The 19359-nt window shown below is 40.5% G+C and overlaps 1 protein-coding gene across 2 annotated transcripts; it reads right to left on the bottom strand.

Moving 5' to 3' along the window:
- Positions 1-1158: 1158 nt before the first annotated feature.
- Positions 1159-18902, bottom strand: LOC147206281 (disintegrin and metalloproteinase domain-containing protein 10-like). 2 transcript variants are annotated; one of them, XM_086109303.1, is made up of 16 exons: positions 18734-18902; positions 15815-15965; positions 12802-12920; positions 12336-12494; positions 11744-11844; positions 10557-10706; positions 9415-9507; positions 9133-9316; positions 8319-8482; positions 8022-8205; positions 6402-6552; positions 6132-6315; positions 5935-6043; positions 5631-5851; positions 4998-5124; positions 1159-3923 (listed from the first exon to the last, which is right to left on the bottom strand). In XM_086109303.1, exons 1-16 carry the CDS (start codon positions 18798-18800, stop codon positions 3739-3741), a joined length of 2349 nt encoding a protein of 782 aa, XP_085965429.1. In that variant the 5' UTR covers positions 18801-18902; the 3' UTR covers positions 1159-3738. The 2 variants fall into 2 exon arrangements, with proteins under 2 accessions (XP_085965429.1, XP_085965431.1); XM_086109305.1 differs by lacking the exons at positions 15815-15965; positions 18734-18902 and adding an exon at positions 13032-13734.
- Between the last annotated feature and the right edge of the window lie 457 nt (positions 18903-19359).

Here is a 19359-nt window from a genome sequence, read left to right as displayed (position 1 = left end):
TGGTCATTTTTTTGGGCGAAAAACGCCTTACTATACATGGTCGTTATTTTCGGGTTACAACGCCTTACTATACATGGTCATTTTTTTGGGCGAAAAACGCCTTACTATACATGGTCGTTTTTTTCGGGTTAATATGCCTTACTATACACGGTCGTTTTTTTTCTGCTAAAAACGCCTTACTATACATGGTCGTTTTTTTTGGGCTAAAAACGCCTTACTATACTTTTACACAGTGTAAAAAGAAAAAAAATTGTGTTTTACCATTTAGTGACCAACATTGGAATTACATACTCCCACATTTGAAAAACATGCATGTTCATGTCACTGACTCAAGTTGAGGTTCCCAAATATGCTTCACTGGCCCACAAGTCAATTTGGTGATTCAGGGTCATCCTGACAACAGCTTTCAACAGCTGATGTAGCTAATCAAGCTACACTATGAACTGTCATGTTTACATTTTCTGATAAATTAATACAATTCACATTGAACATAGTCTTCATATAAACTGATCAATAACTAACAATACATACATGCGTGTGTATGTTCCATTTAAAGCCGACATAGAATCAGGGGCCTGCTGTAAACAGACGGACAAATTAGCATGTGTGAAATTGTGTTGTCAACAGCACAGGAACAGCTTGTGACAAATGAATCCCATTCAATATGCAACGTTTGTAGAAGCGAAATGATCACTGCAGGTGCAGAAATGTGTTTGATGAATACATTTGTGTCCCTTGTGTGAAATGAAAAAAAAAATACTTCACATTCCATAACTTGATTATCTTGCCTGCTTTATTTGGTATATTGAAGTTATATAAGTTATGAGGGATGGGCAGAATTTTGGAATAGCCTTCATGTCTGGACTGCGGTGCAACAGATGGCACTGTTGCCTGCGTCCTTGTATCGCAAACTGTTTCTGTAATTTTTAGTTAATAAACGAAGGAAACCCTTGAAAATCTACAGAGAGCAGCTGACAGTAAACAGTAGTCTATTTATTGAATGAGTCGTTTAATTAATGCATTTCATGTACTCCAAAAAAATTACATTTCTTTGCACAATACAATTGATTTTTTTTTGTTTTGGTTTTTTTTTGTAAAAATGTTCAAAGTGAACAAAAATTTCCAATACTGTATAAAACACAGTGAACATTAAAATCAGACAGTAGTATTACTTTTTAATCGTGTTCTTTCGGCCTACATCACCTACAACAATTCAAAATCAATTTGGACATTGCAGTGCACGTTTATCTAAAACCTTTTTTTTGTTTTAAACCAGGACTACGAAATGAAAAGTAAATTTACAGGCATTATTCTTCTGCTCTTCTAGCCAAACCATGCCACAGGATAACAAAGACTAAAATGAGAATGTCACATTAAATCCATCACACTCAAATGTTTTTTATATCATTGATGACAGTGGAGAAAAAGTATCATAAGCAAACTCCAATTGAACTAGCACATACAAGAACAGAAATAACTTAAGAGGTTTGCCACATATGAACATCTTTGAATTGGAATAAAATAACTATAATTAAAAAAAAATCAACAGATGTATCAAAATGTAATTTTCAGTTTTCAATGAAATGCAAATTTTCAAAGTACTGTACAAGTTTACATCTTAGATTCTGAAGCCAGGAATGACCAAAAAAAAAAAAATCCACTTTTTTTTTTGTACAGACATGACACACGCCTGATTCATCCATCATGTGACATTAACTGTGACACTTTTCCTCATCCCATCCACAGCAAAACATGGCATCATTCAGGACATTAGAGTAAGACATTAGAGTGGTGATTCGAACTGCATGCACTCCAAACGGAATAATGCCAAGATAAATTCAGGCCTGTAGGCAAAAAAAATAATGCATGAAATATAGAATGCAGGGGCAGCCCGGTAGTCCAGTGGTTAGCACGTCGGCTTCACAGTGCAGAGGTACCGGGTTCGATTCCAGCTCCGGCCTCCCTTTGTGGAGTTTGCATGTTCTCCCCGGGCCTGCGTGGGTTTTCTCCGGGTACTCCGGTTTCCTCCCACATTCCAAAAAAACATGCATGGCAGGCTGATTGGACGCTCTAAATTGTCCCTAGGTGTGAGTGTGGGCGTGGATGGTTGTTCGTCTCTGTGTGCCCTGCGATTGGCTGGCAACTGATTCAGGGTGTCCCCCGCCTACTGCCCGAAGACGGCTGGGATAGGCTCCAGCACACCCCGCGACCCTAGTGAGGATCAAGCGGTTCGGAAAATGGATGAATGGATGGATATAGAATGCAAAAAATGATGTGCTTTATTGTTAGTGTCAAGCGAATACTGAACCATGCCCAGACGACAAGATCACGTGTTATTTTGTGAAAGGGAAAGAATGCCTGAGGTGAAACGTGTCCTTCAAACGAAGCCTGCCAGTGCTTTCGGACATCACAACCAATGCAAACTGAGAAAGTGTGAGTCCAGGGTGGTGACATAGCAAAGTCAAACTGTGTGAAAATCTGCCTCAACAGGCCTTGCTTCCTTTTATTTTCACATTAAAAGTTGTCAGCGTTGTGTTGAGACACATATTACGGACCAACGTCAATCAAGAATACTCACATTGAATTAATGCCTCTGCATGCCCACAAAAGTTCTTAAGATTTCCTATATGAGCAACAGAATGATAAGCCTCCTCTTTTTTTTTTCTTTTCTTAAAAATATGTCCACAGAGTCATTTTTAAACTTATTTCCACACGCATTTCACTAATGCTCACTTAAACTAAACTGCAACTTTCCCTTCTCCTCAGCTTCAATTAGTGGTTATTCATTCTTCATATAGCTAAATTAAATTGGTAAAAGACAACAACAAAATAAATAAAAGATAAGCAGAGCGATCGTTCCCTTACGCGACACAAGCAACATGTTAGCAAGAAATAAAACAATGGAGAGACGACCTTGGGGAGGGGAAAAAAGGATATGGTGACTTTGTTCAATTTGAGAAACAAGGAAACAAGCTACCCAATGTGAATGAGCTCCACCTGATTGGACGACTGTAGAGATGACCCGACGGCATCAGATGGCCGGCGACAACATCCGAGGAACTCCTGGCGACCGTCATGCCTTCATTTATGTGTTAAAAGTCCTGAGAGCGCTAACCCAAAAATTAAAAAAAAACAGGAAGAGAGTGAAGAATTACACATTTACAGTAGAAGAAATAGTTCCTTTTCACTTATGATACACTAAATATGTACAGTCACATGCAGGAGACTGACTGTCTGCACAAGAGACCGGAGCATGTGTTCTTCGCCATTTTGGGACGTGTGGAAATCACAAAAGTGGCGCCAATCCCCCGCCGAGTGTCTCGCCTCATTCTCGAGCGTGGCAAGAACGGCGCAAGAAAAGCACGCAACGACTCACCGGCAGCCACGGGGCATGTCACTCGAGACGACATCGCAAGAGAACGGAAACAAAATGACTAAAGTTGACCAAAGCTACAGATGATTCCTTAACTCCTTGGCACTCCTTTGAAATGAACCAAAATAAGATGATGATGGCAAAAAAAAAAAAAAAAAAAAAAAAAGCTAGATTGCGTGCCGATTGAGTCCCTGGATTTTTCTCTTCTTTTCGTGTCTAAGATGGAGGATGCGGTGGTGACTAGCCACCGTGTCAGGCTTTTCTTTGGATGGAGTGACGCTTTTAAGTTTCCCACTGTAGGCACAAGGAGGAGCCAAGGCATTGGAAGGGGGTGGCAGGGGGATTGCGTGGGGGGTGGGGTGGTCTCAGCGTCTCATCTGCCCCATCTGATAGTTCTCCCTAGGCTGACGGTGGTGTCGCTGGTGTTGCTGCTGGGCCTGCCGCTGAGGCTGCCTCTGGGCCTGCCGTGGACCACCGTGTCCGCCGTGCTGGGACTGATGCTGCACCTGGGAGCTTGCGTGCTGCTGCGCTCGCCGCCTCTTCAAAGTGCCTGTTGGAGACAACGACACCAAGGACACACGCGTTGAGACATGTGAGATAGGAATGAGGGGATTCATTAACAGAGACCCCAAATTGAATTCATTCACTAACAGATTGCACCTGACCAATATGGATTTTTTTTAAGATTATGCCAATTCTGGTATTTGGCAGGGAAAAGAAATCAGCCAATTATTGTTTGGGGGTGGGGTGGAGTACCGCTCTAGCCCACCGTCATATAGTGTTCCACAGGGTTCAATTGTGGGGCCCCTGCTGTTTTCATTATATTTGCTACCTTTGGGTTCCATATTATTTCCTTTCACTACTATGTTGATGACAGACAGATCAATGTCTGGTGCTGTCTACTGTTTTTATGTTATTAATTTATTGTTTTAACTGTCTTTGTTATTATGTGTCTAATTCTTACTCCACATGCAGAATTTTATATGCATCCATGGTTGTTTTAAAGTGCTCTACAAATAAAGTTGAGTTGACAGTTGAGTTAAGTTATGCCTCGTGAATTAAGTTATTTCAGTAACACAAGCAAAATTACTTTCCTCCACTTTTTGCTGTGTAGGTGCAATTTGCGAACATATTACAAAACTATGTACGTAACAAAGAGCCTCAAGTAAAAACTGATTTAAAAATTCTCCTCTTATTGTCGATTACTCTTGCTTTGGTTCGGAATGTGGAGGAGATCTGCTCAGGGCAGGAGCGGTGGGTTGCAAGGCTGTGGGCCACCCCAAAAATCATGAAAAATCGCAAGCCGTTTGTCTTATCACCTTTAATCTGTATTATAAACAAATAAATAAATAACCAATACATAAAATCCCCATTAAAATAACTATCATAGAAAATGATAGATTGACTGATTTGATTGGTTTTACGTATTGATCCCCATGTAAAATCACAACTTCCATTTGATAATTATGACATGAACTTAAATGGCTGTTACACCTACTTTCACACTGTGTATGAGCAACATACCCCATAATAAACAAATAAATCAATAAATATATATATATTTAAAAATAACAGTGATATAAATAAAAAAATAAATCTGTTTCGTCAAACAGTCCGAACTCACCTGGAAGTGGTTTAGGGGGAGGAAGCTTGGGGTTACTGCTGGGTGTATGTACGCTACAGATCTTAATGAAGCCTGCCATGAGCATGATGAGAGCGATGCCCATCAGTAACACTGCCCACCAGTGGGCCTGGAAATAAAATCAAGCAAACACAAACCCTGAGTGGTGCACAAAACAAATCATTCTTCTGTTGTCTAATAACAGCTAGTTCTGTTTACAGAATGCAAGTAATTGCACATATTAAGTTTTATGCTAGTTCTAGGGTCATCCATTTTTAAGAATGACATTCAGTTGCAATGAAAAGGCATTTGTTGTGTTCAATTATGCCTCGACACAGTGAAACAAGAGCATGTTGTCTACATTTTACAGGAAATTCAATAAATATACACCACATAAGGACACTGCACAAACATTTCAAAGAACGCAAAAAGGAAAATGTGTCAATCAGAGGCCGTGAGCGAGTGAAGCTTTTCAGAAAAGTTACAAAATCTATATCATGTAAAATATGTTGCTGAAATTCTGATTTATATTTAACATGGAGCCTATTTATTCAATTTGGTGAGTGAGGACAGCGGCTTGTATTCAGTTTAATCACAAGTGCATCAAAAATCTGTATCAAAGTAAATTCTACATACCACAATCCACTCTGCAATGTTCTCGTAGAGCTCGGGGTTAAAAATGGCCTTCTTGAGTCGAGCCAGCGGGCCGTCCGCATCCACCAGACGACACTTCATGAACACGTCGCAGTAACCCTTGAAGTCATTGCAGGGCGAGCCGGCCGGCAGCGTGGTCACCTTCTTATTGAAGAAACGAGCCAGACGCTCCGAGCCCGTACTGCTGCATGTGTTGGGATTCACTGGAGGGATTGAGGCCCAGTCAATTAGGACCTCGGCACATGAGATGCCAACCTCCAAGGCACATATTCAGTACATGACTCACTCTTCTCCATACAGCACACGTGACAAAGCTCCGTCTCATCCGTTCCTTCTTGGCTGGCGCACGTGCACGCTTCGAGTCCGTACTTCTCACAGATGGAGCCGGAGCAGCCCTGTGGGCGAGGACACGTAACGATGGTTCTGAGTCTGCATGTCTTCTTTTCTATGAGGCCGGCTGTTTGCGAGTTGCGAGTCACTCACCCCGTTCAGGCAGACTTGAGTCTCGCCGTGACACGCGGTGAAGTTGGCTTTTGGTTCAGACGACGGGCACTGGGGGCTCACTCCGTTGCACATGCCCTGATGAGCGCACTCTGACTCGTCCCTGCACTTCTCATTTCGCCCCTTGTAGCCGCACTCAGGGGTGCAACAGGGTCCCTGGCTGGGACTGCGAGCAAGAGAGCAAGATGTTGGCTGAAAAAGATCTCAAACGAAGGTCTGGCAATTAGAAGCAGATACATCTTTGCAATGTACCTGCAGACTTTGTTGGGCTTTAATTTGCACTTCTTGTTATCAGCCTGGTTGGCGTCATAGCAGCACTGGTCCCTGCACTGATCACTGTAGCCACAGTCACACTCCTCTCCTGGCTCCACGAGGCCATTTCCGCAGATGGGCTGACCAGACTCTGGCGTACAAAGATGAAATTTGTTGCTTACGTCAAACAACTCCCCCAACAATCTAATTTATCTTTTTCTGTGACTAATCATCCACTTTCACTTAAATGGTCTAATAATTGTTCATTCACGACAAATATACTTTGGCTTAGTTTGATAAAATTCCTGGACACTTTTCTAATTATGCAATAAGAAGTGTACAACATTGTCACGTTGTATGTATCGGACAGCAACATTTGACTATTACCAATGAGTGAATTGCACCGTCAACAATTTTGGAATCTAACTATTTGCAAACGTCCTGGTCTTGTTCTTGATATAAATTTGAACTATTGAAATGTTGGTTAATGTACACTGTTCTCTACTGAACAAATACATCATCAAATCAAATCAAATGAGTGTAGGCCACTATGTAGGACAGTGACTTACAGTGATAGGCAGAACAATTAAATGTTCGTCCACTAGATGGCACTTAACTGGTGTATCCACTCTGGACACTTGTTTGGTATTGTGTCATGAGATTTTTTTTCCATCATTAAAATTTCTCTTGTTCAATAATTATATCAACTCCTTGGTTATTTTGCATACACGTTTAGCATGATGGTTATTGTACTGTATATAACAAGAGTGTTTGGCGCCAAATGGCATATTTGGGGGGCTCAAGTCTTTGTCTACAAGCACAGGTCAATAAATCAAAATAGCTTATAAACATAGATTAATTATGATTCAGTTACCATAACAAACGTAGGCAAAAAATGTTGATCATTCAACATAAAGATAATCATGCCGAAATTCCAAGAAGGTGGACAATTTTAAATGGAAAAAAGGTAACTAAATGATTATTCAGTTGCCAAAGATATCGATTAATTTGGTAATCAATGATTCGTTGCACATCTATAGTATGTGATAAATATTCATTAAACGCACACAAAAACGTTTTGGGGGTGACCAATTCCCAGATGAGTTTCCATATTCATTTTCTTTTGGGTTCGTTTCTATTGTAATATTCTATTTTCTTGAGATGGCGAATTATGTGGGCTTTCCTTACCTCTAAATTGTTTGCTAATTACTAAAACCATGGGAGAAAAAAAATCTTGAAATATTTGACTCACTGTCTACAGTGAATCTCTAAACCTTTCAGTTTTTGAACTACAGAAGTAAAAAGTTGTACAAGATATTCCAAAATTATTGAGATGTACACGACTAGAATATATTTTTGGTAAAAAGGTCTGCAACCTTAGACAGAATAAAACTTAGACGTATTTATTCTCATGGCTGCTAACATTTGCAATGTTGTTATTTACAATTTGTCGAAAACAAAAACACTCTCCGTCCGATATTTAGAAAGAAACCAAATGAGGCCATTAAAAAAAAAAATAGCACCGCACTAATGCTAATATTCATTTAAAAGCCATTAGCATTTAAAATGTTTGTGTTTTTCTAGCCGCATATGTGAATTTGCTGACGGTGTGCTACATACCAACAAAACAGTTGCTCCTTTTTTTCTCCAGCACCTGGCTGATGTTGCGCACGCTACAGATGGAGAACTTGTTGTTGTTCAGCTTGTCTCCCGACGTAGCTCTCGCATACATGATGTAATTGCCTTTCTCCTTTTTGTCTTGGCTCTTGGATTCACCCGGGGTGCACTCTGACCCAGAGTCATGCTGTGTATGAGCAAGAAAAAAAAACAAAGGTCAAAAGAAGATCAGGAGACAAAGATGGCCACGCTCCATTTACTCCTTCTTGCTTGTGATTGAATGTAGTATGAGTTACTCACTGGAGAGCCAAAGTTGTGCCCCACTTCATGTGCAAAGGTGATATGGGAGACTTTGGGAGGTACGTGGGAGGCGTAGTTCTGAACAGTGATAATGCCTGTGTTGAGAGACTTCTTCTTCCCGTCGGAGTACAACTTGCTTTTTTCACAGATCCCTCCAGAACTCCCTGACGATGATAAGCACATTTTTTAAACAAGCCTCCTTCCAAAGCATGCGTGACATGCTATGAGATAAGAAAACAAGATTTTACATCGTATCATGTGTTTCATCTTTTTTGATGTTTGACTCTGGTTCCCGTAACAACCCCAGTCAGTTGCGGTATCAAACGCTCCCGAGATGTTTTTATTGATTTATTTGATTTGATTTTAGCGGCAATGGTACATTTCTCACAATCTTTATGAGCCAAGAATTCTTGACCATTGGCCATGGTTAAAAGATGCAAAGATTTATAAATCACAATTGTCTATCCCCAAGGACAAAAAAAAGGCAACATTTTTTACAATGTGTTCTATCGGCCTCCCCTAATGTGGTCAATATTGTGTAATGGAAGAAGTATTAAACAGATTAAAGCATTTTCATCCTTGTCGGCGGTTGGCATTTTGGTTTTATGTCTCCCTCTGCTGCTGACTGAAATTGATGTCAAACTGCCCTCGGGCTCACATTGCGAAAACAGATGGTTGAATTCTTATTCCACAAACGCAATAATAATCACCATACCATGCTGAGGACACGTACAACAGATTATTGCAAAGGATTTTTTCCCCCCTTTAAAACCATGTTTACAGTCACTGCACAGTGACGAAAGCTCCGCATTACCTGATGGGGCTCCCACCCAGGCCAAACCCAAGACGCCATCGTCAAAGTCTCTGTCGGTGAAAACGTAAGCCAAACAGTAGTCATCGTGGTTCTGTTCCGAGTTTAGCTCCAGGAACTTCTCCACGCCGATGTTACCAAAGCGAAATGGGTTGGACTTGTCCCGCTCATCACTGGTGGTGTTTATCTGTGTGGGAGGAAGAGAGCTTGTTTATAGGAAACGCTATGACTGAGGATTTTCAGCACAAGGAAAAGGGGTAATAAAAAAAAAAAAAAGCACCTCACCCTGATCCGTTTCACCATGAAACTGATGTTGCGAATCCCTAAGAAGTCTGTGCCCTGATAGATGGCATTAATGGCCTTGACGTGACTGGAGATCTGAAATTGGAAGACAACAACATACAAACACATTAAGCAGAAGAATTTGATTAAATGTCCTGTATATTTTAATTTCGGGTAGATTTTAATCTCTGTCTCCTATTTGGACACAAAAAAAATAGCTTTTTCTGACACCTTCTCTACGGTGTGCACGTCAGTCAGCTATTCCACGGAAGAATGGTCAAATTGAGAATGTTTAGAATTTGATTTTTTTTTTATATGACGTGCATCGTATGGCAACTCACTGAGGAATATTAGCCCTATAAAAATGACAATTGACCGTTTAGTTTCCCCCATTGTCGCTACAAGGACTTATCCTTATCCCCTAACCCTACGCTGTGCAAATATGCAATATGCAAATATGCAATTCTTCAGAAAAAGAGCCTTCAAGCTTTTTGCCGCAACTCCCAGTTGAACTTTACTGTCAAATAAAACATAAAACCACGAGAACAACAAAAAGTGTCTTAAAAACTAGACGTGTCAAAATTCATCTATTAATCAACAACTAATCAAAAGTAAAGCCACACTTAAAATGATCCACCTGCAGTGAAGATTTTTGGGGGTGGGGGGGGGGGCTGAGGTGGAATAATGGCATTTTGATTGATTTCAATGGGGGACAATGTGAATTGAACTCATGGCACTCACGGCACCTCTCTAAATCCCGATGGGATACATGTACTGAATGGAACTAAATGCAGGGGCCTGAGTCTCTAAGAAATGTGTCGCTGACACTTGGCTTACACATATATGGGGAGCGTCAGTTTAGATTTACGTGCGTAGCTGCACTGCAGACGAACTGAAAACGTGTTTGCCGTTAGGATTGGTATGATTTTGCATGGGGTTCATGATTGTGTATCGAGTGGCCGTTGCTATCAAGTGTGACGAAACAGCTTCAAACAAAGACAGCTCGATGTGTTGATTAGCGTGCAGAAGGCGCAAACAGCAACTGTCGAGAGTCATCATTGCGCATTACACAAACAGAAGTGTGTGTATGTGTGGCAACCGCATCCTTAATCCCACGCGGGTTTATGTGTCTCGGTGCATCTCACCTGAGCAATGACAGCCTCTCTTGTCTTGTAATACTTGTAGAAGAGGTGATCCGTTTGGATGAAGAGCTGGCACGTGTTCTTCTCAGCCTGCGCCATTCTCTTCTTTCTCAGCATCACAGATTCATTAAGGACCGCTTGACTGTGAAGTGCCTGGTGTGCGGGAGGAGGAAATAGACTGGCGTTAAATTAAACATAGTGTACTGTAAGGGCATTTACAACCAAACAGCGGCTGAATAAATCATGTCTGATATTTCGGGCTTCTAGTTTTAAAAGTACAGAATGTTCATACAACATGCATTGCTTCTGTATGTTATGCATGAAAGGAAGAGGAAGAAATAATGATGAGTGCATTTCACAAAAAAATATTCAAACACACTGTGTGGATTGAGGACGATGACATGAAGTCTTTCATGAAGACCATATAATAAGCTATTGATATCCAGTACAAGCGATGTAGCCGATATTCTGCAGTTTGGCAGATGGTTATCAATAGTTCCAAAAAGAGGCTTCAAGTTGTATATTCACAATGTTATTGTCAAACTAAACACAAAACAAATAAAATTGCACATTGTGTATTTAAAAACAACCAAAATTAATTGGCCTGAGGAAATTCCACTTGGTTATTGTTGGGATGCCGCAACCCTTAGGGCAATGGATATTTGAACACAAATGGTGGAGCCACATGCAAAATGAAAATGTAACAAATATTAGTAGGCCTGGATTTTTTTTTTTTATCCTCGGCCAAATACAACTAATATTATAGCAGTTTACCGAGTCAACTTACTTGTTGAACTCTTCCTCGTACAGTATATCGATGCATTTCTGCGTTATATTGCGCTCACACCAGAAGGAGCCGTACAATGAATGAATCATATGCGCAAACTGTTAAAACCTTTTTTCTTATTTAATTATGTTATTAAAAAACACGGTGCATATATTTTGGTTGTTTTTCTGTGAGATGGCAACAAATTCATGGCATTTCCAGTCAACTCGGTCGATGTGAATTAAAGCAGTGCATTCCTATCATTTGTAAGGCTGAATATTTGATTGAACTCTTGGATATGATTTGATCACGTGGTCATACTGTAAATTTCCCAGGCCCCGTTTGCCAATGGGATAAACATATCAGATTTATCGCTTTCCTCTCTGCGAAACACTTGCAACTGCAAGCGTGTGGTGAAGTCCACCTTGGACGGCTCTTCTACAGCGGACGCTTGGTACGTCTTCATCTTCTCGAACACCGAGCTATCAGCACAGCCGCCCTCCGGGCCGTACTTGTGAGGATAGTCTGAGTGAAAGAGGCCGACACAACACTGTCAAGATTATGGAGACAACGTTAGCTACTTAACCCCCTGAGTCACTCTGTGATGCTATTCAGGATCAGCTAATGGGTTGTCTTACATGCCACCGGAGATTCGGTCGCATTGTACGCTTACTTTATTGACTAATTCCTCTCATATTTACACATAGGCTTTATGTAAAAGGTGATTACAAATTAAACGAGTGCTGCTCACTATCCCTACTGAGGTTGTACAGACAGCTTTAATGAGTCGGTACCCTGAGAGAAAGATCATGTTACTCAGCTAATGAGCACCCTGGATAGCCCTGCTCTTCAGGGGGTGGCGGCGGGGTTCACGCCAATCGGCCTGCATCAGCTCAGCGAGATTAACTTTACACTTTCGGATCACACGTACGCATATGCAATCAGTAAATTAGACAGAACCACTTCATGCGAGGCCCGTTTGAGCAATCGTGAGCTTGCAGTTGTCAAGGACTCACCTATGTCGTCCTCGTGGTACATGACAGAGTGGAAAGGCACGTCTTTGCCCTCCAGGTATCGCTCAGTGGGCTCCACGTAGTAGTTGCCGTGGTAACTCTGAATGAAGCCCTCAAATTTACCATCCACGATGGAGCCATGAGCAAGTGTACCTTTCTCACCTGGGGAGACATATTACAGACAGCGACATTTATTATTACAGACTGAGGAACAGCAAGAAAACAGACCGCAGCAGCTCAGTGGAGAATATAACTGAAACATGCTTAACAATTCAACTTGCTTTATCCTGAAACCAACCCCAGGCCTGAATCTGTTTTCCACACCATTAACTATATAATTTTCTACAGAATGTTCGAATTGTTATGACTATTTTTGGGGAGGTTTGTGCTCATGACTCCTTCTCTTCTCAGCATCTTTTTTGAGGCTGGTCCGCACAGAGCACTTTCCTTTAGGGGAGACTTTTCTCACCGTATATTTCTCCAGTGTAGATGTGAGAGGTATCATATGTCGACTCTTCTCCTGAAACTTCCACCTTCAAGTCTGGTGTGAACAAACTGGTATCTCTCTTCATGCGTAAATTAAAATGCCTGAAATAAAGTAAAGAGAGAACATGAACAAAACAACTTCATCCGCATATTTATAGCAATGATGTAAAATATTTGAGATTTTGCAGAGGTGTGCGCTTAATTTCGCCTCACTTAAGGAGAGTGACAACATTTGAGCAGTCTTTGAGGAAGAGAGGGAATACAAATGAGAGTGGGAAAGTGAGACCATGGCTCTTGTAGAGTTTTTATTCCTAAAGGAGGGGAGAAATAAAAAGTAAACATTGGCTTTCTTTGGCCATTCACAAGCGCTCTTGGTTAGCTGGTGTTAAGCACCCAAGCGGAGTAAAATGAAATACTGAAAAGCAGACTTGGGCTTGTTACCACCATGAAGCAAAGTGACTCATCTCCACTCCCCAGTTTTGTTTTAATTTGACATCTTGCAAGAAAAATCTGTCAGAATAAGAATTACATGTCCCGCTATCATTTTTAAATCAGGCAGCGGCACTCTGAATATACACAAACCAATATGTAAAAACATATTGGAATATTCCATGTGTGAACTTTAAAAACACATCCTGTGGTTGTAAATGTATCGCAATAATGGGAATGTTCAAAGGGACCATTGTGTGCCTATCTTTGCCGAGGACAATTCAAACAGGAAAAGCAACTGACAAAATCTTTGCTTTTCAAGGAAACAGGCGTCTTCCTTCCGTGTTCTGCACGGCTCTTATCATTCCCCCACCTATTAAGCAGCGTCTGAGGTTGGCAACAGCAGGCTCCGCTCCACGCAGGAGGATAAACAGTCATTGCCGAGCTCAGAGCCAGATGGCCGTGGAGAGTGTGGTGGACGGACGCGCTCATTAAAAAAAATAAATAAAAATGCACCTCGTCATACCCCCCCCCCCCAAAAAAAGAAATAAACATCAACATATTAGGTTTAACATAAATACTTTTTCCCCATGTATGCCTCTAATTGTGTCAATAATTTCCAATCTACAATGTATTGTAATTACCCATCTCACAGGTTCAGTGTCAAGAAATGGGAGACAATGACATCAATTTGAGGAAATGAAAAGAAGACAATTCGCCAAATTAGAGGAACAGATTCAAGCTTTTCATCGGACACTCCCAGTTGTTTACTGTAAAAATTGTTCTTTCAAACACCAAAATGTTCAACCTGACCATATCATTTAACAAAAAGCCCGTAAGGGTAATGCCAACAGAGGCGAATGAAAATAAGCACAGATGTTATGGTAATTATAAATCTCTAATGAACTGCTTTATGGAACCTAACACTAGTGTGAAAAAGCATAACCCCATATTTGAGTAATCATGCTTTAATTTATTAACAAAATAGTGTAGCTAGTTCCAGAGCAGGCAGAGGCATTGAGCTGCTTCGAATCCAACATAACGAGATCTAATACAAGGTTCTTCGATCAAAATAACTGCCTTGAAAAATATTTGGAAAGCTTTGCTTTAATTGACATCACCATAATTGTATTTATGATGCATACTAACGCTATTATTGGTCATCATTTTAAATGCAGATGACAGCGGCAGGATTAACCGATAGATTTGCTCTCAATTAAAGGCTATCTCGGCCCAAACAAACGCGTTATTTCGCCGTGGCAAGATTAAAGGCGATAATGTTTTGACGTGTCACAAAACAAAATTGGCACCCAGTCAGCTTGCTCTGATGTCATCGTGGATACGGCTCACGGTCCCGAAGCAATAGGGCAGAGTTTGCACCCTTTTCACTGCACCATAGCGGCTCGATTCTACCTGCTTCAGTTTGAGGTAATCAGTTTTCCATCACTACTTCCTCAGTAGTCACAGGATGGCATATTAGCTAAAAGACACGAAAAAAAAAACACCTTGAGACTACTGCAGCAAAGAAGAGACTGGAGAGTACAACACTGCAGCATCTAAAGCTGAAACTGGGTAAGATATCATTAGGATGTTATTTTTGTCATTCCTAGCCATGTGTATTCGAATCTTCCAATGATACGAGGACAACTAATCTGTTCCACCAATGAGGGGCCGGCAGTAGTAGTGACTCTTGCGGTGTTGTGTTGTCAATGTTCAATGGAGAAGGGACAACAATGTGGTATCTGGAGGTCGCTATGGCAGTCGGCCAGATTGGGATGCATTCTAGTCCCGAATTCATGTATTTTTGGCATTGCAGCTTGGAACACTGCTCAACTTTATGCTGTTTTCATTTTCGACGGACCTTACTATTGTGTTAGCACGAAACTAGTGTTAACTACTTCAATAAAAACAAACCAGTCAAGCACAATAAACAAGTAACAGCTCTACATAAGTGTTTGCAGTTTTTAAAATGAATGGATGAAGTGAATAAAAAGCATAGAGCATGTCACAATCATCGGCAATGATCCAGCAATTAATTTGGATACGTTATTGTCAAAGTTCACCGCGCTCCATTGCTCCCTGAGCTTGCAATGATTGACGACAGCTCAAGTCCACTCTTACTTTAATCCTTTTGGTTTTGCAACTGAGCAACAGCAGCTCTCAGGAGTCACACCCAATTTCCGAGGTGAATCATAGCGCTTGATAAAAGCTTGCACTTCACATTTACCATTTCACAGTTGCGCCGCTGACAACATAAGAGCCAAAGCTTTGTGGAGACAGGAAATCATAAAATTATTTTATACTGGACTGATATGATAAAGCTACCAAAGAAAGAATCAGAAATGTGCCACCGAGACAACCTTCAGCCATTGAGCATGTCAAGGATGGAAGTAACCGAGGCGAATTACCTTTCCCCATATACTTTAAAAGTGTGCTGATACTTCCAATGAAATGTAAACAATATGGGTATATATGTTTGTCAAAACAGGGAAAAAACAACATGCATAAGTAGGAATTAAAAACATTGAACACAAAAACATTTGGATTCCATTTCAAAGTTGACCAACCTTCCATGAGCGTGAAAATCTAAATGAAGAAACTGGTCTTCATGAGAAATTGCCCTTTTAGCCCTCTGGTGGTTGCTGTGGACCTGCTCTGTGTCATAAGAAAGGCCTTCATAGTGCCGGATGTACTTGTTGAGGGGATTCCGGTAGTGTCCTGGATGGGGGTAAACAGGAAGACATACAGTATAGCAAATTTCTGAAAGTAGACGCTTTTAAAATATTGAAAGCAGTAGTAATCTCAAGTCTATTCGTCAGTATCACGAAAAGACGCCTTTGGGACTTCCGTTCCGTTATTCACAGAAGAAAAGTTGACATTTTCCATTGAAGCTCATTTTCGGTGCATTACGTAGTTGTTGCGCAACAGTAAAATGTGCAAACAGCAAATTAACTGAGCTTTCTGACAGGGTGTGGACAATGACAGGGTGGACACTTTTGGCTCAGGTGTGAGAACATTACCAGCATGGTTTAGTTTGTAAGCTGACTGTGTATGGTTTATAAGAAATATATTTAAATTCTTGAGAGGTTTTTTTCTCAAATGATATTTTGCAATGCCAGAATGGATATGTTAATCTTGACAACAGCCAGCTACACAAATTAAATGATGAAAATTATGAATCGTGTGTAAATAAATCCTCGGCCACTAGCCACAGGTTCAGCCTCCATTGAAGAAAAAAAATGGTGATTGTATGCCATGAAAAACAGAGCGTTTCCTTAACGCTTAGTGGACAACAATTCTGCATTATTCTGAAAACAGAACATACATAATCACATGACTCATTTGATCAAATAACTTATTGAGACAAGTTCAAAGATGAAAAATGCACTTGGTTTTCATGTACATTTTTCATCTATTACGATTTAACCATAATTGATTAGAAAAAAACCAGACAACAAACAAGATGGCATGCATGTATCTCGCTAAAAAGGAACTGCCTTCCTGGCTGTGCTCAACAACCCCAAGTGTCACAGTGTAATTATTTCTCCACATGAAGAGTGGATGGTGGGCACGAAGGAGAATGGTGCTCGAGCACCTCTACCTGTTTTGTCCCACTGCTTCACACTCCAAAAAGCAGCCTGAATTCCATTTGCACAAAACAAGACCACAAGGCGGAATTGTGCTGCACAAAATGACAGCAATGCAACCCTTTGCAGAGCACTACATTGGATTTACAGGGTTATATAGATGGCAACATGCAGGAGGTATTTTCAGTAAATGTGATTCTCTGTAATTACGCCTGAGAGGCGGAATTTCCATCATCAGGAGTAACAATGGAAAGAGCTAGTTCACTGCTCATGTGCATTATGAAAAATGCAGGTGTTGACATTAAATTTTTCATTGAGGTGAGTATGAGAAGTAAAAACTGTGACTACTCTGGAATATTCTAATATCTACAAGCAAGAAACATTTATACTACTTCTGTGAACAGTACATCACTTTGGAATTTTTGCATTAAAGTTCACAAAAACCACAAACAATTTGAAGAATTGTTTTTTGTTGTCTGTGTAAGTCATAGTTATCCACAAAGATTAAGTTCAGGCAACATCAACGCTTATTTGTTGACTTTTTAATATATATTTTTTAACTGACACTGCAAGTGACTCCCAAGTGCTGCCCGGGCATGTATCAAATGTTTTACGACATAAACAAACACACACCAGCAGTATATATGTATGACAAATAATATAAAGATAAACATTGTTTCAATTATACGTATGTCGTTTGCCTGATAGCATCATAGCCTAAGCCATTTGTAATTTACTGTCACAAAACAACAACAACAACAACAGCGATGTGATTACGAAAAATTGTTTTTGTCTGTGTGTAACTCATGCTTATTGATAAAGACTGAGTTGAGGCAACTGGACACCTTCTTGTTTGTTGAATCTATTTGTTTTAACATTTTAAAAAAATGACACTATGTAGTTGACTCCCTGTGCTGCAAAGTCATGTAGCAAGTGTATGACATAATCAGTCAGACACCAGCAGTATATTAAAACATTGAACCATGAAAAATAATCGAAGATGAATCCCGTTAAATGTATGTCGTTGGCCCTTTAAGCATAATAACCCAAGTCTTTTTTAGCTTACTGTATGTTCTCTTAAGTGTGTGTGTAAGTCGTGTTTATCCACAAACAGAGCTGAGGCAAATACACTCTTCTAGTTGAATTTTTTTTAAACGTAAAAAAATAAAGGGCAGTATGTACTGTAGTTGACTCCTCAGTGCTGCATAATCATGTAGCAAGTGTTTTACGACACAATTAACAAGAGTAGAATATTAGAACACTTAAAACAGGAAAAATAAGCGAAAATGAACATCGTTTTCAATAGAATATCACCCTAAACTTGATTTATGTAGTCGCGTATTGCGTTAGCTGTAGAGTAATATTCCTTTGAGTGTGAGCACTTGAGACAAAAATACAAACTTCACCACAACTTACGTGGGAATTGTTAAAATGGAACGTGACTGTTGTTTAAAAAAAAGGATATTGTATAATGACTTTGGCGGCGATTGTGTACATGTAACAGAAAGAGTGAGCTCTACGGTAGCATAAAGCTAACGGTATATTGAAGGCAGCCAGTCAGCATCTCCCGTATTCTCACAACAATGGACGTCGGCGAGATGAGTACAGAATTACAACATACACCTGACGAAAAGAAGGGTGACAACACGCACAGGGACAAGATAAACTTCGTTATTTTTCAACGCGTCTCTCGATTCCGTGCAAGACTTTCCGCCGTATCTCGTTTTCGGGCGAGACCACGGCGAAAAGGGTGCAGTCCCCCGTCACAAAGCAGGCCCCGCTGATCCCGAACCTTAGCCGTTAAGCTAGCTTAGCTAGGCAGTCTTTCAGCAAGCCCCTTATCCACATCTTTTATCCGCGTAGTTTCCCGCCCCCCTCCCACGAAAACGCGTCGCTCACCTTGAGTGTCGTGCAGCAGGTAAGCAAAGAGGACAAGTTTCAGGAGAAGCATATCGGTTAGCTCCATTGTTAAAGCATTGATGCCGTTTGCACTTTATTGTCCTAGTTAGATAGGCGCAGACGCCCTGTGTGTTTATTGCAGCTTCCACTGGTCGCCCCCTCGCTTTTGCGCGCTGACGTCACGCGCAGCGCAGTTGCTATCCCTTCCCCCGAATGCCATCCAGCATCCCGGACACTTCCATTAGGTACACCGAAACACACTCACTACATCGAATGTAATTTCACCCTTTATGAAGACAACAGTGCAGTTTTGAGTGACACTGTAAATTTAAATGAGATGATTTTTGCTGTGGTTTGAGATTACAGTACGGGGGATAGGAACCGGGCAGGAAAAGCAAAAATCCACGTAGCCTCTTGACGTCCAAAATGCATTGAAAAAAAGATACATTTTTAAAAATAAAACAATTATTGAAAAAAAACTCAGATAAACCTCCAATAAGTGTTTTCCGAAAATTTAGGGTTGCCCCCCTCAAAAAATATATATATATATATATATATATATATATATATATATACTGTATATAAAAAAAGAACTATTCTGCGAATAGTTGAAAACGCAGTTGCTG

Source organism: Hippocampus guttulatus, chromosome 4, assembly GCF_054856545.1.
Source record: "Hippocampus guttulatus isolate MCC_2025c chromosome 4, RoL_Hgut_1.0, whole genome shotgun sequence".
Classification (NCBI taxonomy): domain Eukaryota; kingdom Metazoa; phylum Chordata; class Actinopteri; order Syngnathiformes; family Syngnathidae; genus Hippocampus; species Hippocampus guttulatus.
Note: the sequence above shows the minus strand (reverse complement) of the source record. Positions and strands in the feature narration are given on the sequence as shown.